Source organism: Malaya genurostris, chromosome 3 (genome assembly GCF_030247185.1).
Source record: "Malaya genurostris strain Urasoe2022 chromosome 3, Malgen_1.1, whole genome shotgun sequence".
NCBI classification, from domain to species: Eukaryota; Metazoa; Arthropoda; class Insecta; order Diptera; family Culicidae; genus Malaya; species Malaya genurostris.
Window position 1 is genome coordinate 227,607,466 of NC_080572.1, and position 25,619 is coordinate 227,633,084.

Genomic DNA, 25,619 nt, shown 5'->3' on the forward strand with positions numbered 1-25,619 from the left:
CTGGTGTCGTTTCTGCCACTGTCGTCGCAAATGGCATTGTTTTATCTTCTTATATTGTATATTATTTGATCGGAATTATTGTTAGTTTCAGCTGACAATGGTTACATTTGATGGTGCCTTATAGTTAGCGTTTGCATTATTAGTACCGATTTCCATTACAGAGACGCTAGGATTGCTTGAAGCCGATGTACCGGGTAAGCATTCACTAGAAGGCACAAATAATTGAATTTGTGCTTTCGAACTTTTATTTTCAATGTTTTGACATCCTTCGACAATATTAAAACACCAAATTTCATGCTATATTGGACGAAGATGAGAAAATGGATACCACATAAATTGAATGAAAAGCCAAACCGGCGAACCATATGCGAAATGCTACTGAAAAAGTACCGAAGGAACATCAACATCAACCAACATTGATATTGTGACACGTAACCTTGAGAAGATGACGGCAACCTACATCAGACTGAAAGCTGAAGCTAGGCGTATCGGACTGGCCATAAATGTGTCAAAAACAAAATGCATGATAGGAAGAGGCTCTAGAGAAGAAACACTACGCCTCTCACTACAAATATTGATAGACGGTGACGATATCGAGGTGGTTGACGAGTTCGTGTATTTGGGCTCACTGGTGACCGCCGACAATGACACCAGCAGAGAAATACAGAGACGTATTTTGGCAGGGAATCGTGCGTACTTTGGACTCAGAAAAACCCTTCGATTGAGAAAAGTACGCCAATGCACGAAATTGACCATCTACAAAACGCTCATTAGGCCGGTTGTTCTCCATGGCCACGAGACCTGGACTATGTTGGCAGAGGACCAACGTGCCCTCAGTGTTTTCGAATGAAAGGTACTGAGGACCATCTATGGCGGAGTGCAGATGGAAGACGGAACGTGGAGACGGCGTATGAATCACGAATTGCAACAGCTGCTAGGAGAACCACCCATCGTACGGACAGCTAAAATCGGACGTCTACGATGGGCTGGGCATGTCATAAGAATGTCGGACGACAGCCCAGTGAAAATGGTTCTTGAATCTAATCCGACTGGTACAAGAAGAAGAGGAGCGCAGCGAGCAAGGTGGATCGATCATGTGGAGGGTGATGTCAGAAGCATCCGTGCCTTGAGTGGCTGGCGACGAGCAGCCAAGGACCGAGTTATGTGAAGACGTATGCTTGATACAACAAAGGACACCCCAGGCCTATAGCTGTTAGGTAAGGTAAGTATAAGATCAACAAATGATCGATTTGAACAGAGCAATTCAGTTAAAGCGATCGGAATATGGAATCAGACAGAGAAAAGCGATACTCCTTCATGGCAATGCACCGTCTAAACACTTCGAAACCGATTCGGAAGTAGATTGAGGAGCTCGGATGGCAAATGCCGTCGCATGCAGTCTACTCACCACAACTGGCCTCTTCAGATTATTGCGTCGTAGGGACTTCGCTTACTTCGAAAAAGACAAAAAAATAGGTAGATTTCTGGATCGAATGAAAAGAGACCATTATTTTGGCGAGGAATTCACAAATAGATGGAAATGAATTCTTCTTAAGCAAAACTACTCTGTGAATACGTATTACTTCACTATGGAGCATCTTTTCAAAATTTACCCTGTACAAGCATGGGCAGAACTCAAACGTGAATATCTCTTGTTGTATTTAATACAGGTACATCATTTTTGCTCCATACCATCGAAAATATGTTCAGCAATCTATGATAAAATTTTCAGTAGTAAGAGATAACCACAAACATCGCTCGATCTGTTGTGCTAGTCTAGTACCTTTTACCAGTATGCACAATAAACATTAAATATACGAATTGTGTTCTCGATTAGTTTTTAGTTTGTGAATTAAAGATGGGCAATTCCTTCGCGAACGGTTCGTTCAAAAGAAAGAATGAATTATCAATAGTTTTTTTTTTGAGAACGGTAGTTCTTCAGTTCAAAGTCTAGGACCTTTTTTTTGCTCGTGCAATCCTTTTTGAATCTACCAAACCTCAGTTCTAATTGAGATCTCGGTTAGTCATTCAACAGACAAATTAACTATGAAAAGAACGAACGAACGGCTCTGCATCACTGAACGGTTCTTTGAAATGAACTGTTTTGCCCATCTCTATTGTGAATCGTGTGTCCTCCAATTATTGTAGATGTTGCCGTTCAAAAGGTTATTTTTAACAGCAACTTGAATTTAAACAAAGTTTTATAAAGGCATTTGTTTTTTTTTTGAAAATCACCCATTCGCTACGTCTAAAATCCGACATCAGCAGCCGGAATCCATCCAATAAGCAAACAATTGTTAAGCAGTGAAAAACGACTGCTCCGATTGTACTCTTGCACGCATCATTGTCGCGATAACGCAAAATGTGATTGACACGGACAATACAATATCAGCGTGTTTCGATGTCAAAGGGGTTACTGTCCTGATTGCCTGCCACGGCTCTTGGTTATCACCGGACTTGGACGGAGTCGCGCCGATTGTGTTTAACATGAGCAGCTACAAGCTGACAACTAAACGTTGATCAGTTTTCCATATGTGCGATCGAGAACTGAATACTCACGTTGTGTTGTCCGCGGTCGGATGATGTCCACGCCGCCCTTCGGATGTTTGATCAGCTGTCCCCGGTTGGGGTCCGGTGTGTATCGCGAATCCAGCGAGCCACCGCCGTTGTTGTGCTTCGGACCGGATAGGTTAGAAGTGAACGAATTCTCGCCCTTCTTGTAGCCACCCGGATAGCTGAGGGCCAGTTCCTGATCCTGTCGTTTGCTGCAGCATTTGTTACCCATCGTATGCTACTCGTATTTGTGCTGCCGATCGAAATGCTAATGTTGTGTAGTTCGCTACTATACGACGATGCTAGAGGAGATGTTTCGCTGATGTGTATACACGTTTTGTTTTTGTTTTTTTTTAAATTGTTGGCGATAGTTTCGAGCCTGTTACTTTTGGTATTGGTTTCGAAGATACTGTTGGCTTGTTGTACCAGGCACCAGTGGGCTTTATTTTGTTCGTGGGGGGGGGGATCGGATATGTGCGTTCCGTTCCTAGGATTTTTTTCTTTTCCTGCTACGGACTGACCGTTGTCTATCTAGTTTCAAGATTAGACCTACTTCGTCTAATCATAAGTTTGCTTTCACTTAGAAATATCTTCCAAACTACATTGGCACGAGTTAAATGCTGTTGTTGCGGTTGTGCTTGTAGATGAGCAGAGGATGTCCGGACAACTTGTTTTTTCGTTAACTTTGCGGAATATAGCGTCCAAAAAAATGATGAATTCTCCTAGAGATGCGACCGACGATGAAACGTTCATCTGATATTGGAAACCCTTTTCCAGTGATAGAAAGCTGCAGGCGCCGTGTGCAGATCAATTGCTTCACGCTTTCAACTTTCGTTTTCTTTTCCCTGGAGCATTTTCATCCTGTGAGAAATGAAGACTGTCAAACCGAAGCTCGCCGCACTACCGCAGAAATGAAACTTTTTTCATTAGGTCGACCGAGTACTCGCTCAGGAGTGTAATCCTGAAAGACAGTAATGGAGGACAGTCCGGCAATTTCAGCCTTGGTTTGCCTTTTTCGGTTTTCCCCTTCGCAGCTCCGTCGGCTGCAAAAAACGTCGGGAACAAATCAAAATTATCACCAGGCCAGACCTAGTGGCGAAGCAGTTTGTGTTGGTGCTGATGGCAAAAACGCAAATCTATTCTCAGGAGGTTGCTTTCAACTGCCATTTTCGGACTTGGCGTTCTTCGGGGTCAGCGAAGGCGTTCTGTGGAGGAAGAGAAAAAAATGAAAAAAGAATTAGTTAGCGCAAAAAAAAAAACAGACGGAAGTGGTAGATGCTGAGTACAGAACTAAGGAAAAAATTATCATTATCATTAATTTTACTCGTTCCTATTTACCTACGGGGCACTGATAAAACTATAAGCGTTACATTAATTTTTTTATCATTTTGTAAATGAGTAGATGTAGATGATATGTTAATGCGATGAGAGTTCATATTAAATCAGCCACTCTAAGACAAACCTTAAGGGCTGAGGACACTACCGTAAAGTGGTAGGTTTTTTGCTATTTTCCCGTTTCAAATTAAATTTTCTTGGAAACGGTGCAGAATATAGAAAAACCCACCTGACAATGTCTTCGAAATCTACTTGTTCATCGAATATCTCGGCTTTGAAGGCTTGTATCATAAATCTACCGTGACAAAGTCAAGATAATTTAGTTTAGATGCGATTAGCACATAAAAACATATATGTTATCGCGATAAAAATAAAGTCTTGTATTTTTCTGTAAAACAAAGTCAGTTTCAATGCATCCACCATTTTTTTTCGCTTTGGTTTCCTGATAGCATTCTGAAAAAGGAGAGAGAAATAAAATTGGGTCGACAAGGCTGCCAAACACACAGACATTCAATTTTTGTGAAAGTTGAATATTTTTTCATTGTTCATTGGAATCCATGTAATGTCCAACCCATACGATAGATTAATGTGATAAAACTTCTCATCAAAATAATAAAATGTATGCTGGCAACCCGGTACAGTTTGCTCATATACGAGAGAGTACAAGAGAAATACGATGCGCAAAGGGAATTGAGCGAGCCACGTGGTCGATTTAAAACTCAACACGTGGCCCTGTGTCCTCAGACCTTAAGAATCATTCTCAAGCCACCAAAACACATTAGCAGTGGCAGTGAAAAGTCTTTTTTCAGTTCTAGATCTGAAGTCTAACAGCATGCATTATATAGATTTTGGTCTAATGATATCTAGACAGCCGACTGCCGAGAGTAAATTTGATTTTATGTTTTGTATTACAGCAGCACAGCAATGTGTAAGCATCCGTTAGAGCATTCTGCATTCAAAATTTCGGGAAACTTTGCCTAAAAAATACACAGATAAAAATATTTTGGGAATTGACAACAATTGTTTTGCATATATTTGGAGAAAGCAATTGAATGAAAAGTTACTTCACGATTTTTCATTTGTATTATACACAGTTCGAACAAATCTTGTGATTTTACATCTTGTAAGATGCACATAAATGGAGCATCGTATTTCATACAAATTTATATTCAAAAACATGTAAAATTGTGTGATTTGAAAATTACATGTCTTGAATTCGAATGAAATAAAAAACCAAAGATCGATAGATGCAGCGCGACTTGAACCGAGAAACATTAGATCATAAGCACATCGGTTACTCGACTGAACTGCAGAGCTCATAGCTTTTGTGCACGAAATCGTTAATCAAGATTTCCGATTGTGAACCAAAAACGTGATTAATCCACCTAGCAGTGAGATGATACCTTTTTTTATCAATCCGCATGTGTTTTTTGCATGAATATTCTTCGGTGTTTAAGTTTTCATCACATTATTTTAATGACCGTCGTTTTAAGCGACAATTTGAGATTGTAATCACTCATTACTCTGTAATGTCGAAACTGAAAATACAATCGAATTTAAATCAAGAAGTGTGATAATCGATTAAACATGCCATGATATGTAAGTTCCACTTTAGAGTTTACGGTAATTTAAGGTACTTCCAGAGCCGGTATTCAGGAACCAGCATAACCCAAACCGATTCGTATGGCCATATGACGAATAAATTACAGTTTTGAGTATAACTTTGAAGCTTAATTGGATAAAATTCATTAATTTTTGTATGTATGTATAAAATTAATTAATTTTGTATATAAGTTTAATTCAATTTGAATTTTTGTTTCTGAAATTTGATTAGGCTTTTTTGAGAAAACGATTGAGCTTTGAGAAACGATTTTATACTGGAACCGGAATTCTAAAATCGGTATGGCCGAAGTCAGAAAATTCAACTGAATAGCTGTATAGTTTACATTTGTTTCAAAATATTTGAAAAACAGTGAAGATATCTTCGAGAAATCATAGCACGAATTAAATTTTTAGGTGCCTTCTGAATCGACAACTGAATACCACCAAAACTGAAAAAAGTTAATTTTTTTTGTCGACTATCCAAATCTGCTAACCCGATAAACCTGATTAATTTATGTGGAATAGACATTTTTATACTAATCACCCTGTATTCCCGAAACCGGAAGTTGGATCTGACTGAAGAGCAAGACGTTTTAAAGAATCTTGAAACTTTTCATTTGCATCTTAGATGATTCTTAGTTTTCATTTGAATCTTAGATCGGTTCAGCCATGTACGAGAAGAATGAGTTACACAATTTTGATTTCGTTTCATATATCATCCTGTAGTTCCGGAACCAGAGGTCGGAACCAAACATAATTCAGGAACTTTGTTTGGGAGCATACGAATTTTCGTATGAATCTGAATTTGTAGAAAAGAAATTTCCAGAGAAAATTGAGTGAAATTATTTGTCACACACGCATTTGCTGATCTCGACGAACTGATTCGAATGGTATATGGATGTTATGTTCTTCCAGCATTTATTGCTGTAAGTAGTTTAAAACAATATAATTAAAAAAAATCTGCCATCATCTGGTTTATATATGTCATATTCGAACGATTATGTTGCCAAAAACGAGCCGTGCTAAAATCGGTCCGAGGCAAATTGTCATGAAAAAGGATGCTGTACACAGTCTTTTTGGTACTTAGAAACAATTGTATGGAACAGAATAGAAAATCGTGTTTTCCGTTGCTCCCAAGCATTGCTTTGTTATACAGCGCTCAAAACTCCTACTGCTGGAATAGGGGGAAAAGTCGTTTACACAAAAATTTCGATATCTCCGTTAAAAATGGACGGATTTTAACAATCTATGGCTCGTTGAATAGGTATTATCGTGCGGAATCTAAGTCTGAAAACATATTCTGTTTTCAAGGTCAATTGTGACAGATACTGTCAAAAAACTGAAAATTTTGACATAAAACTTCGAATAACTCAAAAAGTAAACATCCGATCTCAAAACCATTCAATAGCGTTTTGGGTGACGGGGAGACCTTTCATTTGAGACTAGTTTGATCAAAATCGGTCCAGCCATCTCTGAGATCTCGACCTCTTAGTTGACAACACACATACAGACACACACACATACACACACACACACACACACACACAGACATTTGCTCAGTTCGTCGAGCTGAATCGATTGGTATATGTCATTCGGCCCTCCGGGCCTCAGAAAATTTTTCGAAAGTTTGAGCGAATTCTATACCTATTTTTTATATATATAAAAAAGGTAAAAACCGAGCACCGTGAATTAAAAAATTGGGTAACAAAAACGGTATATTACACAGAGTAGCAGGAGACCTTATGCATATGCGCTCTTTTTATTGCGTTTAGACAAATTCGAACGAGGTTCGAGTGTTCCAGTCGCATGAGAATAGGTGTCGCAACCTGTGCTAATTAACTCTCCGATAAGTCCCCGATCACAATATTACTTTTACACAATTTTGTAAGAATGTTGAACTCGATATAATGTAATTTTTCAGTTTTCACTGCGCAATAGCAATACGCAATGCAAACTTAGTAAAAAGATATACTACACCAAATAGTAATTTTAGCGGCAAAAGACATTGTTTTACTTCCAGCTGGTTGATGCTGATGATGATGTTCATGCACTATTTAGATTAAACCCAAAAAAAAAACACTATTCGACATGAATTTGAATTATAGAAGTAACAGGAGTGCTGCGTTTGAGTTGGCGTAGCAAAATCCTGCACTACTGTTACTTCTGTGTATGATATTGTATGATTGGGTAATATTAATCAGCTGCATAGTACGCTTTGTGATTGTACATGTTTTTCTTATCATTATAATTATTATGCATGGCAGCATGTATGTTCATATTATTAGCTTATTATTGATGATATTACTCCACCACGATAGTATTGCTGAATAAATAATAAATACATCACGAAGCATGGAATTTCGATGCGACCGACGAAATAAACTCACCTAACGAGCCTAAAATTATTGATATGGGATAATCCATATCCGAGAAAAATGAGCGGTAATCAGTTTTGGCGTTTACGTCACTTATACCATTATGTCACCGGAACCGTAAGTGACAGCCGTTTGAACTTCAAACCTGCTTGGTGAACACAGAGTAGCATTAAAACAAGTCTAACTTTGTTGAAATGTTGATTCCAAATCAGACAGTGATACTGATAACGATGAAGATATTTTAAAATTCTAAGTAAAACCAAAATTTAATCGTTCGTTTCAAAATTCATTATAATATCTACACAAAATATGAAACAATAATATTGACTATTTTTTTTTACTGTGAATCAAAACATTTGCTTATTATCACCCCTGTGATAAATATAAATCCATACTGCGGCACTTGGTAGCCGAGTGAAAATTACACTCGGAGCATGAAAAATTCTGTTCAAGTGGAATATTGCGTCTTTTGAAAAATTAAGTAGTTGTGAATTGTATCGTATATAGAATTCTGTTACCTGTAAAATTCATAATTTTTTTCAGTGTACTTCGAAAATAAAACTAAGCGTTTTCTGAAATATACAGTTTTTTTTTAATGAAAAAAACAATGATTCTAATTGTTTTATGCATCGATCATGGTTTTAAATCAGATTTTTAAGGGTTTTTTTTTGTCAAAACGTCATGAAATTCTCTTATTCCTGTAATTATAGCTATAAGCAGTTTGTATCGGTCTAGTTTAAGTTCATTAATTAATTCTTGATTAATCTTGGTTCTCGAGTAACAACAAAATGGGTATAAGTCGAATGAGCGGAATTCATGGATTTTTTTACGTAGGACTGCGTCTTCGTTTTCTATATAGGGACTCGAATTCAGAATACGGAAACTTTCTGACTATTAAATAGATATTCGATATTATTACACGAACTACTTAAAAATTCTATGCATCGATTCTGGTAGATTTTAGCATTCAGGGGTTAGCCAAATTTTGTGCTAGGGCACATAACCGATTTTGATATGTTTACGTTTCGTCTATATATTTTAGATAATTGAATTAGTAACGAACAGTGTCCAATTTTCTCTGTTTCCCAAGTCATTGTCACAGTTTCCTTTAGCAGAGACGACAGTTTCGTACACATAAGTTCGCGGTTTTCATAAGATTTCCGCTATTCAATGTGTGCGATCGCATTTAAGAAAATCTTTCACACTGAACAAGATCAGTATCGAACCGACTTGCACTGAATTATTTCCCAAAGAACGACACAAATGTAAAAATCTCCCCTCCTCTTCTCCGAACCTCACTAAACCCAATTTCCTCATTTTCTCAACGTGCAAACTTTCCATATGAAACTTATATACAAGTATGGGCAGTAAATATTAAAAAAAATGTTAGCAGTGATTTTGACACTCCTACGTCTACAGTTCGAACATAGGGCTGTCCTTTGTAGTTTTTGAATGAATTTAATATTTGTAGTTTTTTCAGCTTTGATTATACATGACTATTTTTCATTGACTTTTGGCTTAGTTTTGAGAAGGGCCTAAGAAACAATTCATGGAAACTCGGCAACCATTTGATTATGCTTGGGGCTATGTGCAGGAAATATGCACCAAAATTTTTTTTTTTCATTCGATTTAGAAAGAAATTTATTTTATTTTAATTCGAAATTAAAATTAAAGTCAATTTTCTCAGAATAAAAAAATTGGTTGATAACCGATAAATTATATTGCACTGTGGGTAAAGATGGAGAAATAATGGACAAAAAAAGCCGTTGAAAAAAGTTAATAGTGATTTTAAAATACAATTTACCGAATATGTTGATTTTTATGTCGATTTCGGACGCTTTCTGAGAGTATTTAAAAAAGTGTAACGATACTAACCTGATAGTAATCATTATAAGTTGTATGCTCAATGTATTAAAATAGGTGAGTCTTTGAAAATTGTGAAGATAAAAAATATCCTAGTCGACATTGTGCTAGATGCTACCGTTCTTAAAATACAGCAGTTAAAAAGAAATTCACTGAAAACATCAAGTGTTCAGATATATTGAGTTTGTTCAAATAAGAAGCTGGAAGAAGTTTTTATACAATGTTGGAGAATCGCAATACAGTTTGAAAAGTAAACTTCTATAGTACATACAGAAACTCACCATCATTTTACTTACAATATCATGCAAAATGCAATTATTTCAAATTTACATGTATTTCAATTATGTTTGTTTTACTTTTTATAATAAGTGGGTATAGATTCGCTCAAACTAAAGAAAAATTTTCTGAAGTGTTGAAAAGCGTGTCAGTTTTATTCGTATTCACGTCATCCAGTCATGTCTGTGACATTATCCACCCGCCCTTTTCTTTTGTTTCAAATCAACGAATGTTTGAAAAATTATTGTGACGCGTTCTGAACAAGAATGAACAATGATGATGAGATGTATTGCGACAAATCTCGAAATTTAATACATCGAAGAGCTAAAATTTTATATTTATTTTCCAATGTGTAAAATAAAGTACATTTCAAAGGTAATATACAGCAAAAATTCAAATATACTACATTTTAGAGGAAAAAACAGTGCATAGTATTTGGATCGAAAATACAGTACAATACTGTAAAAACAGTACGAATATGAGCGTTAGTTATGAAGGATGCTTAAGCAAGAGTCTATTAACAAAAATACAATACAAAAATCAAATTGAACGGCTCATATACACACACTTAACAAAATCCCTGTGATTTTACATCTTATAAGATGCACATAAATGGAGCGTCGCAGTTCACGCAAATTCACGTACAAGAACATTTAATATTGTGTCTAAAACTCCATGACATGAAATTCATTAAAATAAAAAAAGAATACTGATAGCAACCGCCGCGACTTGAACCGAGAATCATTGGATCGCAAGTACTTCTGTTAATCGACTGAGCCATAGAAGCATACATCCGTTTGGTTGGTAAAAGGTGCATTTAAATGCATACAGTCGAACCTGCTAGCAGAATGCAAGTTACAGTTGAAACCACTAAAATTCTAGCTAATCTAACATTAAGTCATTAAAAATGAAATTTTCCGTCATTTGACAAATTAGGTCTTCATGAATTACATCGTATGAAGAATTAAGTCGCCTGTATTATTCAAAATTTTTTGGTGTGCACCTTAACAACAGGAATAATGGCTAAGTCCTTCATGAAAGACTCACGCTTCGCCACATTGTAACATTCATCGTGCAATTTTCAGTATGGAAGATTTTTTTTGTTTTGCAATGGAAAACTGAAATCGTTGAGGTAGAGTAAAAAACGAATGGTCCTAAGTGGGTATCTACCGGGAGAGATTTTGGAAATGTACTGTCTTGCAGTCAGATTCTCCCACAAATTTGGCGATCCGTTGATCAAAGGTAGACCCATTTTGGAAAAATCTCTCAGCATCAGGCCGATCAAGTTTAGCAAATGGCTATTAAACGGTTAATGACAGTTTAGTGTTTAGTATTAAAACTGTAGACCTCGCAAATAGTTCCGGTAACTTCTTTAAACTATATGCTGCATAATGGCCGCCTAACAGATACAACACAATTTTTACGACAAATTTGTGTGTAATTTTATGTGTCACAGATTTGAGTCATTCTTGGCATTACGTGAAGTGTGTTTCTATGGATTGCGTCATGTGTGAATTAGCGACACCGATAAATTTCACATTTTTATGCCTTTCATGTCTCTTTGTTTATTTTTTAAAGCGAAAGAAGAGAAAATGCAGGTTAAATCAAAAATAAATATAAAGTAGTTTATTCGGACATTATTTATTGATTAATCGAATTCAGAAAAATAACTAATATTTTAGTTGTTTTGATATAGTGGGATTATCCGTGTCCGAGATTGATATTTGCATCATAAGAAATTAGTGAATAGAACAGCAGTTTTTCCGAATGCAATAAGTTTAGTTTTCATAAAATTAGCGTGAGATTTCCTATCTTTTAGAGATGGTCCCGACAAATATCCGAAACCCGACCCGAACCCAAACGGTTTATCGGATTCGGGTCGGGTACGGGAGCCGATTTTTTTCCCTTTCTTAAAGTGTACGGGTCGGGTCCGGGTTAAAAATTTGGTCTTGTTGTGGTTTTTTTTGGGTTTTGGGATTTTTTTTTCGATAAACATAAATGGATCTACATTTTCTGGTTTGGGTCGGGTACGGGTAAAGATTTTCATTTTCTATCGGGTACAAGTCGGGCTCGGGTTTGAAAAATTAATTCGTGTTCAAAAAAATGCTTACCTGGCCATCTCTACTGTCTATCTATAGTTCAATGCATTGAGTATAAGAATAAAAGGAAAACCCCCATTGACATAAAAACGAACAAACTGTTCGATGTTCATGTTTTTACCTATTTTTATATATATAAAAAATAGGTATAGAATTCGCTCAAACTTTCGAAAATTTTTCCGAGGCCCGGAGGGCCGAATGACATATACCAATCGATTCAGCTCGACGAACTGAGCAAATGTCTGTGTGTGTGTGTGTGTGTGTGTGTGTGTGTGTGTGTGTGTGTGTGTGTGTGTGTGTGTGTGTGTGTGTGTGTATGTGTGTGTCCGTATGTGTGTTGTCAACTAAAAGGTCGAGATCTCAGAGATGGCTGGACCGATTTTCATCAAACTAGTCGCAAATGAAAGGTCTCCCCGTCACCCAAAACGCTATTGAATGGTTTTGAGATCGGATGTTTACTTTTTGAGTTATACAAAGTTTTATGTCAAAATTTTCAGTTTTTTGACAGTATCTGTCACAATTGATCTTGAAAACAGAATATGTTTTCAGACTTAGATTCCGCACGGTAATACCTATCCAACAAGCCATAGATTGTTAAAATCCGTCCATTTTTAACGGAGATATCGAAATTTTTCTGTAAGCGATTTTTCCCCCTATTCCAGCAGTAGGAGTTTTGAGCGCTGTATGACAAAGAAATGCTTGGGAGCAACGGAAAACACGATTTTTTATACTGTTACATACAATTGTTTCTAAGAACCAAAAGGATTGTGTACAGCATTCTTTTTCATGACATTTAGCCTCGGACCGATTTTGGCACGGCTCGTTTTTGGCAACATAATCGTTCGAATATGACATATATAAACCAGATGATGGCAGAATTTTTTTTAATTATTTTGTTTTAAACTACTTACAGCAATAAATGCTGGAACAACATAACATCTATATACCATTCGAATCAGTTCGTCGAGATCAGCAAATGCGTGTGTGACAAATAACTTCAATTAATTTTCTCGGAAAATTTCTTTTCTACAAATTCAGATTCATACGAAAAGTCGTATGCTCCCAAACAAAGTTCCTGCATTATGTTTGGTTCCGACCTCTGGTTTCGGAACTACAGGATGATATGTGAAACGAAATCAAAATTGTGTAACTCATTTTTCTTGAAGATGGCTGAACCGATCTAAGATGCAAATGAAATCTAAGAATCATCTAAGATTCAAATGAAAAGTTTCAAAGTTCTATAAAACATCTTGCTTTTCAGTCAGATCCAACTTCCGGTTTCGGGGATTGTATAAAAATGTCTATTCCACATAATTTAATCAGGTTTATCGGGTTAGCAGATTTGGATAGTCGATAAAAAAATTAACTTTTTTCAGTTTTAGTGGTATTCAGTTGTCGATCAGAAGGCACCTAAAAATTTAATTCGTGCTATGATCTCTCAAAGATGTCTTAACTGATTTTCAAATGTTTTGAAACAAATGTAAAGTGTACAGCTACTCAGGTGAATTTATCTGACTTCGGCCATACCGCTTTTAGAATTCCGGTTCCAGTATAAAATCGTTTCTCAAAGCTCAATCGTTTTCTCAAAAAAAGCCTAATCAAATTTCAGAAACAAAAATTTTAATTAAAACAAACTTATAAACAAAAATTAATTATTTTATCCAATTATGACTTCCGATTCTCGAATTACATGATGATGAATTTTTAAAATTCAAACCGATATAGAAGATGACAATCCCGAAAAGCTTCAAAGTTGAACTCAAAACTGTTGTAATTTATTCGTCATATGGCCATACGAATCGGTTTGGGTTATGCTGGTTCCTGAATACCGGCTCTGGAAGTACCTTAAATTACCGTAAACTCTAGAGTGGAACTTACATATCATGGCATGTTTAATCGATTATCACACTTCTAGATTCAAATTCGATCCGATTTGCAGTTTCGACATTACAGAGTAATGAGTGATTAAAATCTCAAATTGTCGCTTAAAACGAGGGTCATTAAAATAATGTCATGAAAACATAAACACCGAAGAATATTCATGCAAAAAACACATGCGGATTGATAAAAATAGGTATCATCTCACTGCTAGGTGGATTAAACACGTTTTTATACACGGAAAGAAATCCATCATCGTTGTCATGATTAAAAAATCATGAAACGAATCATTTCATCTTCTCATGAAATCACGACAATTTTTCATGGTTTGTGATCAAAATGGACCCATCCATGAACAATAGCTTTTCGCCCATAAAAATTTTTCAGTATATGTTTCACTTGCGGAGTGTATTTCATTCGAAGCTCGTTCCTCCAATTTTCTTACCGAATATCTCTTTGGACCTTTTGAATCAAGTAACAATGTGATAGAATGTGTGATCGATTAATTGATAGGCAAAAAGCGGGCATTGGAACCCGACCTGTACCCGATAAAAAATTTAAAATCTTTACCCATACCCGATCCGAATCCGAAAAAAGTCCCGAAACCCGAAAAAAAAACCAAAACCCGATCAAATTTTTTAACCCGAATCCGACCCGTACTCGTTGAAAATGAAAAAAATCGACAACCGTAACCGACCCGAACCCGACAAACATATTTTTGTCTGTTCCTGTACCCGACGGGTATTGGTCGGATCGGGTTTCGGGTGTTTGTCGGGAGCATCTCTAATAGATAGCAAGTGACACATTAATTTTACGAGAACCTAACTGTACTTTTCAGCTCTTATTGTGTACTTGATTCGGTGAAATATTTACCTAATATTTTGAAATAATTGCGTTCACCGATAATCCAACTGATAGGCATTTGAAATCATAAAAGACTAAGAACGAACTAAGTACGGGTACATCTTTTATTTGGCAAACACTAAAGTAATGTTTTGAGTAATTACAACAGAAAGGATTTTTGAATTTTTGTTGTTTTTAGAATAACATTTCGATAGCTATCTAAAAACCGTAAAATATATTTGATTATAAATTTAGAACACCATCTAATAAAAGACAGACTCAGTTTAATGTTCATAGAAATATCACAGACTGTATTGATTCAATGCAATATTGTTCTGCGAACATCCAAATTAATTTATTTGACAGGTATACACTGTTTATGTGTCATATCATTTTTCAAACGGTTTATACAAAAAAAGATAGGTTCAGCTACACCGCGGTTTCCAACATAAATATTTGCAAGATTTTAATATGAAATATTAAAATATTCGACTGTTGACTGGATTCGCAAATATCTGTGCAAAAAAGTATGAAATCATGTCCGGAGTAATAAACAATAAACTGTTTAGAGAAAACACTGCTTTTGCGTCGTTGCTCGAAACCACATTATTTTTATACTGAAAATGATTCAATATATATAAACTTGAATTAACGTTTTGAAGAGACTCGATATTTGGCTGTTCGAAAACAACCTTTCATTTCCAATTTATTATTTTCAGATATGGCGCCCAAATGTATACTGCAAAGAAAGACCATGATAACTTCAATGCCCCTGAAGATTCACAAATCCACAAATGAAATGTGCTCTACGCTTCGATTTCAGCCAAAAAAGATCCGATAGTTCATGATCCGAGAACTTTTGATCACGATGTATAATCATAACATGAAAGTCACTCTTTTTCTGAAATCATGACCCATTTTACTGATTTGCAGAATCGGAATTCTGTCCGTGAATGGTTCAAATACTATACCTTTCATGGCATCGGTATACTGCCAAACTCAGAACCTAATTTAGCTTTTAGGGTAACGGTACCCCCATTCATCTCAGATCCAGTAGTCATCTCATTTACGAAAACCATTAGCTAGAGTGAGATCTTCCGTTTCTGTTCGATAGATTGATCTTAAGTGTATGATGATAATAAGTACATTCGCTTCGAGTTTTTGTGTTGCTATAACAGCAGTATTGTTAAATTTTCGAACTATTTTTTCTGCGGTATTGCTTCTTAGAGCCGAAACGAAAACATTATTTTCGATTTTATCATAATTCGCTAATTGAAAGTCGAGTAATCGGCTAAATGACATGGGACTACTAATGAGATGATTGTTTATGTTTTTTGCGCTTTTCCAACCAAGCGCTTAAATGACCATTAATTTTAATGGTCGAAGGTTTCAATATCGATGTTACTGATATTAATTACCCATTTAGTGAAAGACAGCTCGACCATAGAAATTAACAGAGTGCGTTAAAATGAATTTAGCATATTGATGAAAGTATGACATGGTATTGACCATGTGGTTGATTCGTGGAAATTATCTGACCACTGATGTTTTACTTGATCTCAAACCCTGTTCGGGGAACGCATGATTCGCTGATAGAATAAACGAAAAACGCTGATAGAATAAACGAACAAACGATTTATCATCAATGCGCTCGACCCATAATTGATGACACATAGCACTACGACAAGGAAGCGCTGCGCTCATGTCACCGTCATTGCAGTGCAGCGGAATGTGCTTTCATAAATCTTCAAACCGCACGCTATGTACATCCTGTGCAAATCAACAGATTTATAAATAGTCCACCAGAACAGACAGCAGTTTCCTTTATTTCCGCTATATGCTCGATAGACACGAAGAGCATCGTTTCGTTTACGACATGTTTTCTTAACGAACTGGAACCATCCTATGGAATGGACGAAACGGCAATCCAAAATCGGAACGAGAAGTTTCACATACTTATGATGGCAGGAGGAGAAATAAACAATTAAGCTAGAAAATCTTGGTCATATTTCTGAAACCACTATGTTTGGAGTTTCCCGGGAACAGAGCGCCGGTCTCCGGTATTTCACTTTCCATTTTATTGTTTTACGGACTGCACACTTGGATTCCACCGAAGCGAAAGTTTAACTAGCTTAGTTTCGTCAATGTGTAGAAATAAACTAATTAAAGCATTCTAGTGCCCGTCGATGGAACCCGGAGAAAATTTATTTCCATCCTTCATTCTTCAAAAGAGGCAATTTGGGGAAATCCGTTTCTCTTCGCATGGTTGTTTGCTGCTTCCTCTGGTGGGGTTTTCCCTCCGTTCTTCGAGAAATGCTGATTTGTTTGGACATATTTCTACCAACCCGTTTCGATTGAACTTGAGCCGACTGCAGCAGCGCAGAGCCGGGCCATAATAAGTAAAATTTCTGTTATAATGCGTGTTACAGGCAGTTTGTTGTAATTTGTAGGATTTATATAGGATGCGTCAAATGTGCCGAACACATGGGCAAAAAGTACATTAATTTTCTATTTAAATATGAATCTGATGCTATTTGTAGCATTATTAGGCAGTTTTTGCCTTTCTCACGAAGAAAGGCTATATGCAAACCGACTTTTGAACTGATACTCGAAGGGCAAAATGGCATATAGCATTCGAGTCATTTCGTCTAGACAGCAAAATGTTTGGCAAATAAAAAAAATATGCACTCACTTTTGTCAGAGACAGCTGGTTTCGACTTCCTGTTTCGGAATCACAGGGTGAAGAGTAAAACAAGCTACAAATTATATAAAGGGTGATTTTTTAAGAGGAACAGGATTTGATTTAAAAAAACAGCACAAAAAATTCCAATGCTTCTGGCTGGTCTTCACTCCAGATGCGGCAATTTTGCTTGTTGACGTATCCATTCAACCAGAAATGAGCCTCGTCGCTGAACACAATTTTTTTATAAAATAATCTTTTGAATCTTCTTCCAACTTTGCCAGCGCCCATTCACCAAACGTTAGACGTTGTAAGTCGATCCATGATTCAATTATAGACCAAACTGAAAAAGTTTGACGATGACACAAGACACGATTCACACGCTTAAAACTAGTTACTCAAAAATGAGTAAGATCCCACTCATCTATAGAAAAAGTGGAACCACTCTAATTTAGAGTAACTCCTTAGTTACTCAAATCTGATTTCTTCCACTGGAAACAATTTTTGGGTAAAATCTACTCATTTACTGATTAATGCTTTATTTGCCCATGTGCCAAAATAGAGTAATTAGTTAAATTCTGAATGAAATTTTATTCCACATATACCAAATTTGCGTAAAATTGCATCTTTTTTTAATTGTATTGTATTAAAATATTAAGTAATTGACAAGCAATACATAAAATAATCATACTGTGTTTATTTATTATTCCGTTTACAATTGATTTCTAACTTCGAGATATCATATCAAGTGGCGATCGCTTGGAGTAGTGTGTCAATCGTAGCTTAACACACATGTCAGTACTGCTCAGACAACAAATCAGACACTTGTTCCTCATAAATGCCACACTTGAGCATATTTGTTTCCATTCTGAAAGACAGTACGGATCCGTTCTGGACACAATAACTGCGTCGATGGCACAACCAAGAGGCCAGTCTAAAAATTGTGGTTTTTGCAGACACAACACCGTTTGTGTTAAGCGACTCACTCTTGAAATACGCGATCTCACTAACAAAAAATAGAACCTGTTGCTACAAATGGTTATTACAACTTTTAAACTGATCTTGCGAATAGTAACTTAAAAACGAGTTTTTGCGTTAAACTCAGATTTAGAGTAAGAGTTACTCATTATTATTGATGGTACCTACTCAATTTTTTTATGTTTCCATGTATCATTTGAAAATGAGTAACTAGTACTCAAACTCTGAGTAACTTTTTCGTGTGATCTGTCAAAAACAGTGTTGCCAAAAAGATGCTTAATTTGCTTTTGTAGAAGAATGTGTTAACATGAGGTAATTTCTCCGTAAATAGTAAATAAATTCTTCTAGTTCACATGTCTGACCAGTTGATGACCACGCAAGCTGAGAGCTCGGATAAATCCGAATTCGGAAGTAGCTCACTTTTCTATAAAATGGCTTAACCTATTTCCTCCAACTTAGATTCAAATGAAAGTTCTTACGCTTTGCCGAAATTCCTGAATTTTGTCCGGAATTACGAGGTGATTAATGTTAGAAATTCCTAGCTGTCGTATAGAGCTGCGATGCCAAACAGGAAACAAAATTCGACTAAATTGGGCTCCAAATTGTTCCAATGTTAGTTGCGAACTTCGACTTTACCGATTACAAAAGTATCAGAAATAGAGAAAAAAAACTTCAAAGCTGAATTTTTCTCAGATTTTCAAAGGCCTAAATAAAAGGTATTCCGGAACCCCACAGTGAAGTGCGTTCAAAATTTCAAACCGTTATTTAGACCGACGCTGCGAAAAACGGAAAAAAATCTTCTAATTTTTGATCAAAACTTTTTCGATTTGTTGGTTATGCTTGTTCACGTCCGATTAAACTTTCTTGATTCTTTTCAATGAGAAGTTTTTTTTTTCAAGAACACCACAGTAATATTTCTAAGAATATGAATAGTATGAGAATGGTATAATCACACTACGAGAAGGATAAAAATATTTTTTTCAGTGTAACGATGTACACTAAATTATTTTCTATTTCTCGATTCTCAGACTCTGCTTCCGGGACTGCTGTTTTTCACTGCCCATCGTAAGTGAGATGTCCCAGAAGACGTTAGAAAGCAAAATGTGTCACAGTTTGGCAAAAAAATACATGATTTGGCAATAAATTTGCTCATGTGGAAAGCGGATCATTTCATCTGGAACAATCGGTACGATCAATCGGCATGTATACACAAAGGAATTTGTTTTTTTTTTCAGATGAACCTTATGATGGATACAAAGATTACATTCGGACACATTTTTGGAAAACCTTTTTACGCTTTTCATAGAAAATCGACGAATTTCAAAAAATTCCACGAAATCGGTTATATGAAATTCGTTGATTTTCCATGAAAAGCGTGAAAAGGTTTTCCAAAAATGTTTCCGAATGTGATCCTTGTTGCCAGCATAAGGTTTTTTCGAAAAAATTTCATTCCATCGAATTATTTTTTCAAATAATTGTGAAAAATTACAAAAAAAGCTCATTTTTCAGTGCTTTTTTTGATAAGACTCGCAAAACCCTCCGAATTTTCCAGCCATTTTCACTCTGTAGATAGATAAAAGTATTTCAAAGGTCTGTATGTTTTTGTTTTTGTCAAATTTTTCAAAATTTCCATCGAAAATTTCCTAAAGCCACGCGCGCATGGTACTTGGACGATGGCCATAACACTAGAAAAGTTCGTGTATTTGGATATGGTATTGAAATCCCAAAAAGCAAAGGGTAATAGCAAGACCCAACAACAAAATATTTTTTGTTTTTTACAAATATTAAAAAATGGTAAGTCGATTCCGTTAAGTTTTGAAGTGTTGAGTCGTATCAAACAAAACCAAAAGATCTTTATAAAATATTAAGATTTTTTTTACTGTAAACTATGTTTAAAGCTCGATTGATTTTCTATAACTCCTTCTTCTCGAACACCATTTTGTTACAATAAATAGTATCTACAGACTTCGAAAAAGCCCTGTGAGTTTACATTTTATTAGATGCACATAAATGGAGCGTCGCAGTTCACGCAAAGTTACGTTGAAGAACATTTAATGGTGTGTCTAAAATTTCATGACAAGAAATTCATTGAAAAAAAATGAATACTGATAGCGACCTCCGACGCGACTTGAACCGAGAATCTTTCGATCACAATGTACGTCTGTTATTCGACTGAGTCACAGCAACACACATCTGCTTGACCGGTAAAACGTGCATTTAAACTCATACAGTCTCACCCACTAGTCGAATGCCTATTACAGTCGAAACCAGTAAAACTCAAGCAAATTTAACATAAAGTAATTACAAATGAAATTTTCCGTCATTTGACAAATTAGGTCTTTATGAATAACATCGTATAAGGGTTTAAGTCACCTGCAAAATTCAAACTTTTTTGGTGTGTAGGTTTTCCTCCGGCAAAAGACCTTAAGGTCTGAGGCTTTAGGATGTTTTTGAAGGCTGTTTTCACGCTTCAAATCTGATATTCTCAGAAACGGTGACGAATATCAAAAAACTCACCTGACAATCTCTTAGAAAATAAGTTAAAATTATTCTGTGAAAATTTCAGAATGATTCATAGACATTAGCGGTCGGGAAAGTCTTTTTTCTGAAGGAAGAATTGCATAGCTGAAAACGCCGTCTTTCAACTTGTTCATTGAATATCTCGCCTTCAAAAGCATGGATCGAAAATCTATCCTGACATTGTCTAGATAATTTAATTAGGATGCGATTAGTGCATAAAAACATAGGGGTTGTCGCGATTAAAATGAAGTGAATGTTATTTTTTGTGAAGGTAAGTCGATTTCTATGGCAGCGCCATTGTTTTCTGCTCCAGGTCCCTAATGAAAGAGACCCTATGAAATGAAAGAGACATAAAATCGGCTCAGCAAGGCTGCCAAACAAGCGGTAGCTTTATTGGATTTTATGAGATGTAGTCAAACTTGTAACCGAAAATATCAAAACTTTCTTCGCCACCCGGCCACATCGAGAGTCATTTTGCACCTTTAGGGGCCACGTGGTTTTACGCGACGTACTGGTCTTAGCCCTTAATAAGTATCAGAGCTAAAATGATTCAAAAAAAGAGCATGCAAAATACACCCACTATCTTTGAAAATCAGTCTTGAGCCGAATTGATCTTCTCACTTGTTCTTTTTTTTTTTGCTGAAACGTTGGTACACGAATCGATTATTTTTCAAAATTCGCAAATCTCCGAACAGCCGACTGTCGTCTAATGCGATACCAAACTGTATCGAAATTCCTTCTTCCTAACATAAATCATTATAATTTATACTAGGATAGTAACCAGAGAAACATCTATATGAAAATATACAATACGATACATTGTAATATCCCAAAATCAATATTTGAAAGATGAAGATAATATTGTATAACAAAATGTAACAAAACAATAATTCTAGGTTCACTATATAGATTGTTCTGGGTAGCCGGCTACCGAGCATATTTAAATATATTTATTTGAACATGTGTTTATTAACAAAAGCGCATTTTAGCGTAAAACGATTCTTATAGTTCAGATTAAGACGGGAAATGACATGACTGTTTTCCTAAAGAAAAATTTCCCTAAAAATAGACATTGCATTAAACAAAATTTTTAATTGGTTACAAATTTTAGAATTTCCCAAATACTCGGAATATCGATCAGAATTGGTGTAGACTTTTTGGTCGATATCTAATGTGTCTTTATTTCAAAATGAATAAAAACTTCCCTATTTTTTGCCTTTCTCTATAGAAATGTATTACAATTGAAGAGAAAAACGACTTTCGAACGCAGCCTCAGAGACCCAGACATACCATTCGACTCAGTTCGACACTTTTCGCATATATTTTTACCGCTTAATTTTCTCAGAGATGGCTAAACCGATTTCAACAAACTTAGGCTCGTTTGAAAGCTACTATTGAGCCATTGATCAAGATCGAAGATCTAATGGCTGTCATTTCCGGTTCTGGAGATATAATGATATAAGTGACGTAACCCTTCAAATTCCAGTGTTTCACAAAGTCATATTCGAAAAAGTTAGACTCGTTTGAAACCTTCTATTAGGTGATTTGGTAAGCTCACAATGACTAATGACTGAGAGTAGCATCTCACAAATGTTTTAATGAGACTTTTCAAATGGCAAGAAAATGGTATTATCGCACCACTAGGTGGACTATAAAGTGACTAAAGGAATTTCCTGCTACAAAATAAACGAGTGAATAGGATTTAGACAAAAGAGTTGATTCATTGTAGTGATATATTCTATAAATTATATTAAACCTTTTTTGACCACAAAACAAAGGTCAACAGATTTCACGTGCGTCTTGATTGTTTATTCTTTCCAATTTATTATTTACCGCGAAAAATGATTAATTATTTATACTGGTTGATCTGGGCAGCCGGCTACCGTGAAAAAGTATGAATTTATCAAACAAACAAGCATTTTCCTACTATTTATTCAATATACCGATCTATATTATCTCTGTTAATAACATTGTAATATTAACGGATTTTCACAATAGTTGATTTTTATCATTCAATTTGTAATCTTGGAAGAAGAAAAAATATCAAATAAATTTTTTTTCAGAAGCTAGCCGGGAATTGACAAGTAATTGATCATATTGTCGAAAAATGATGAGAAAATATTAAAAAAAACTGTTCGTTGAAAGAAGAGATAATTTAGTAAAATTAAGTAATCAGATGTGAAATGTTGAAAAAATCTTATAACTGAAGGAAGAACGAAACTCCTGCAAGTATCGTCTTTTACGTTAAGTTTGCTTTGTCCGGAGAAATATAAAATGGAATATCAATCTCCTCTCGATTCAAATAGATTCGAATAAAAAGTCTGTAACAAAAATTCAAGCGATCCATCATAGTTGTATTCTTCATCCGTGAATTGGCAAGGAGCAGGAGCAGGAGCTGTTCCACGTCTAAAATTAAATAATTCTATCAAACGCAATGATGGCTGTCATTCCGTCACCCACCGATGCGGTAGGCGACATCCACTTTCGAACCTGCCCGTCATCGACACTGACAGGGTCACAATCGCACTGGTATCGGTAAGTGACATCGGAGAGTCACTGCAGGAGTGAAAATTAAATATTTCACCCGCACTGGTTTGGTTATACAGAGCTTATACCACAAACCAGGTCCTGAAAGGATCATAATTCTTACTATGCACTTGTTTAGCATAAACTGAAGGTCAAGTTCCACATCGGAAAGAAGTGCCTAAACTTTGCTTTTACTTCATTTGCACAGCATTCGACTTTCTCGGAACGCCTTGGGGCTGTGGTGCGAATCGAGATTTCAGAGGAAAACGACAAAAAAAACGGTCAGTTTATACCAGGATCCTCATTTTATACGCGTTTTTTTGGTGCAAATTGGAAATTCCCTACTAGCGAATTAATTCGCCACCGAAAACTTTCCGAACCGTGAAATATGTTTTTGCAGTCATCCCTCCGCCTAGGGTGCAGTAACTGCAAACTCTCAAGCCAAGGGACAGAAACGCATCCAATCCCGATAATTGAAATTAAGAATCGCACCAAGCCGGACGTTGTGCTTTTAGTCGCTTTAGGGACTTGCGCGCTTCCGAATTGCCAAGGGATATTTAAAATACGTTCACTAACTCAATTATTAAGCAACGGGATGGCAGTTTGGTGTTGAATTTTTACTCCGACTACGACTTTCAGTTATTGCCGGTAAACGACCCCGTTTCCTCGTGCGGCGGTTTTTTGGTTACGAAAAAGTCCCACCTCACAAAAAATGATACCTTCAATATATTTCACTTGCTAAAATTCTACATAACTACGTTTAGAGTGCGTAAAATTGCAAAAGGCATTTGAAATTGACTACACTGTAACAATATTTGAAAACTATCATAACGACATTTAAATGCTGACTCAAATAGTGAAAACGGATAGCTGTCTTCAATATAATTTCAAATATTTTTTTTAAATATCATACTAAGTTTGTTTCCAATCAATTTATCATACAGCAATAACAATTCAATGGATAAAACGCATTTTGCGTCCGTCTACTTCTTTTTCAACATCTAATTGCGCTTTACATGTTTTTCGCGCATTTTTCATTAGCCGGTCATTTGGCAAATGTCGATATGCAGCGGAAAATTGTAATTATTGGCCCTTGGTTCAAGTCCCAAGTCGCTAGCGGTTTTTTGTTTTTTATTTCGATTAATTTCTAGCCTTGTAATTGTCGAATTGCACAAAAAATCGATCGATGATCGATGCCATTTGTTACAGTGAATTTTCTACAAGATTGTTTTTTCTCTAACTGTGTAGCTCAACTTTTCTAGATTCTTGTAGCAATATTAAAACATGAGATCAAATTAAATGTATAAGATACCGATTTTGAAATACTGTTCTGCTTCGCGTTTGACCTTATCTAAGTCAGTGATTTGTCAACAACTCGTTTGTTTATTTATCACATTCTTATCACTTTTGCAGTTAATGGTTAAGCAACTAGTAAGTTAATGTTAAAAGATTCTTTAGTTAACATTTTGTGAGTTTGAACAAGTAATAGTTTGTCAAATTTTCAACTTTGACTTCCCGACTAACTTTCAACTTGTTTACTAGTTGTATTGATTTTCCTTGATGCGAGTAAATTTCTAATTGAAATGACAGTTTAACTAACCCGTTTGTCAGAAAGAATCAATATTATCTAAATTTGCTACTTAAAAAAATGTTACAATGCTGTTCGAAGAAGTCGGAAATGTTTATGAAGTGAACGTTACAGCTTTCTGAAAATGCCATGTTGAATTGTATGACCTACTGAGAATCGACACACTCAATTCGATGGTAGTATATACGGGAATTGTATTTTTTCATGTTTTAGTGGCGTAAATTTCGCCTCGAAAAATGCAATATTGCAAAAGATCGACAATCCGACGATATCTGATATCCGAAAATTGATGATCTGGTAAGAAACTAGCAGCTACATTTTCATTTCTACTATTCCATTAAGCAATCTTTTCCTAATATTTTGTGCCTTCCTCTGTAAAAAAAAGGATATACTTGAAAATCCGAGCTCTAATCGGAGCCCTGGAAACCACGAGTGTTATATACCAATCGACTCAGTTCGACGAGATCGGAAGTTGTCGTAACCACCAGATAAATAAATGTCGC

General features: G+C 35.9%; 1 protein-coding gene across 2 annotated transcripts in view; it reads right to left on the reverse strand.

Annotated features, from left to right (window-relative positions):
- LOC131439021 (tyrosine-protein kinase Src64B) overlaps nt 1-25,619 on the reverse strand; it is a 223,728-nt gene that overhangs the window by 17,285 nt on the left and 180,824 nt on the right. For both annotated transcript variants that reach the window (XM_058609502.1, XM_058609501.1), the window contains exon 3: nt 2,560-3,758. In XM_058609502.1, coding sequence (XP_058465485.1) covers nt 2,560-2,785 — 226 coding nt within the window. In that variant the 5' untranslated portion in view covers nt 2,786-3,758. The remainder of the gene's footprint in view (nt 1-2,559; nt 3,759-25,619) is intronic.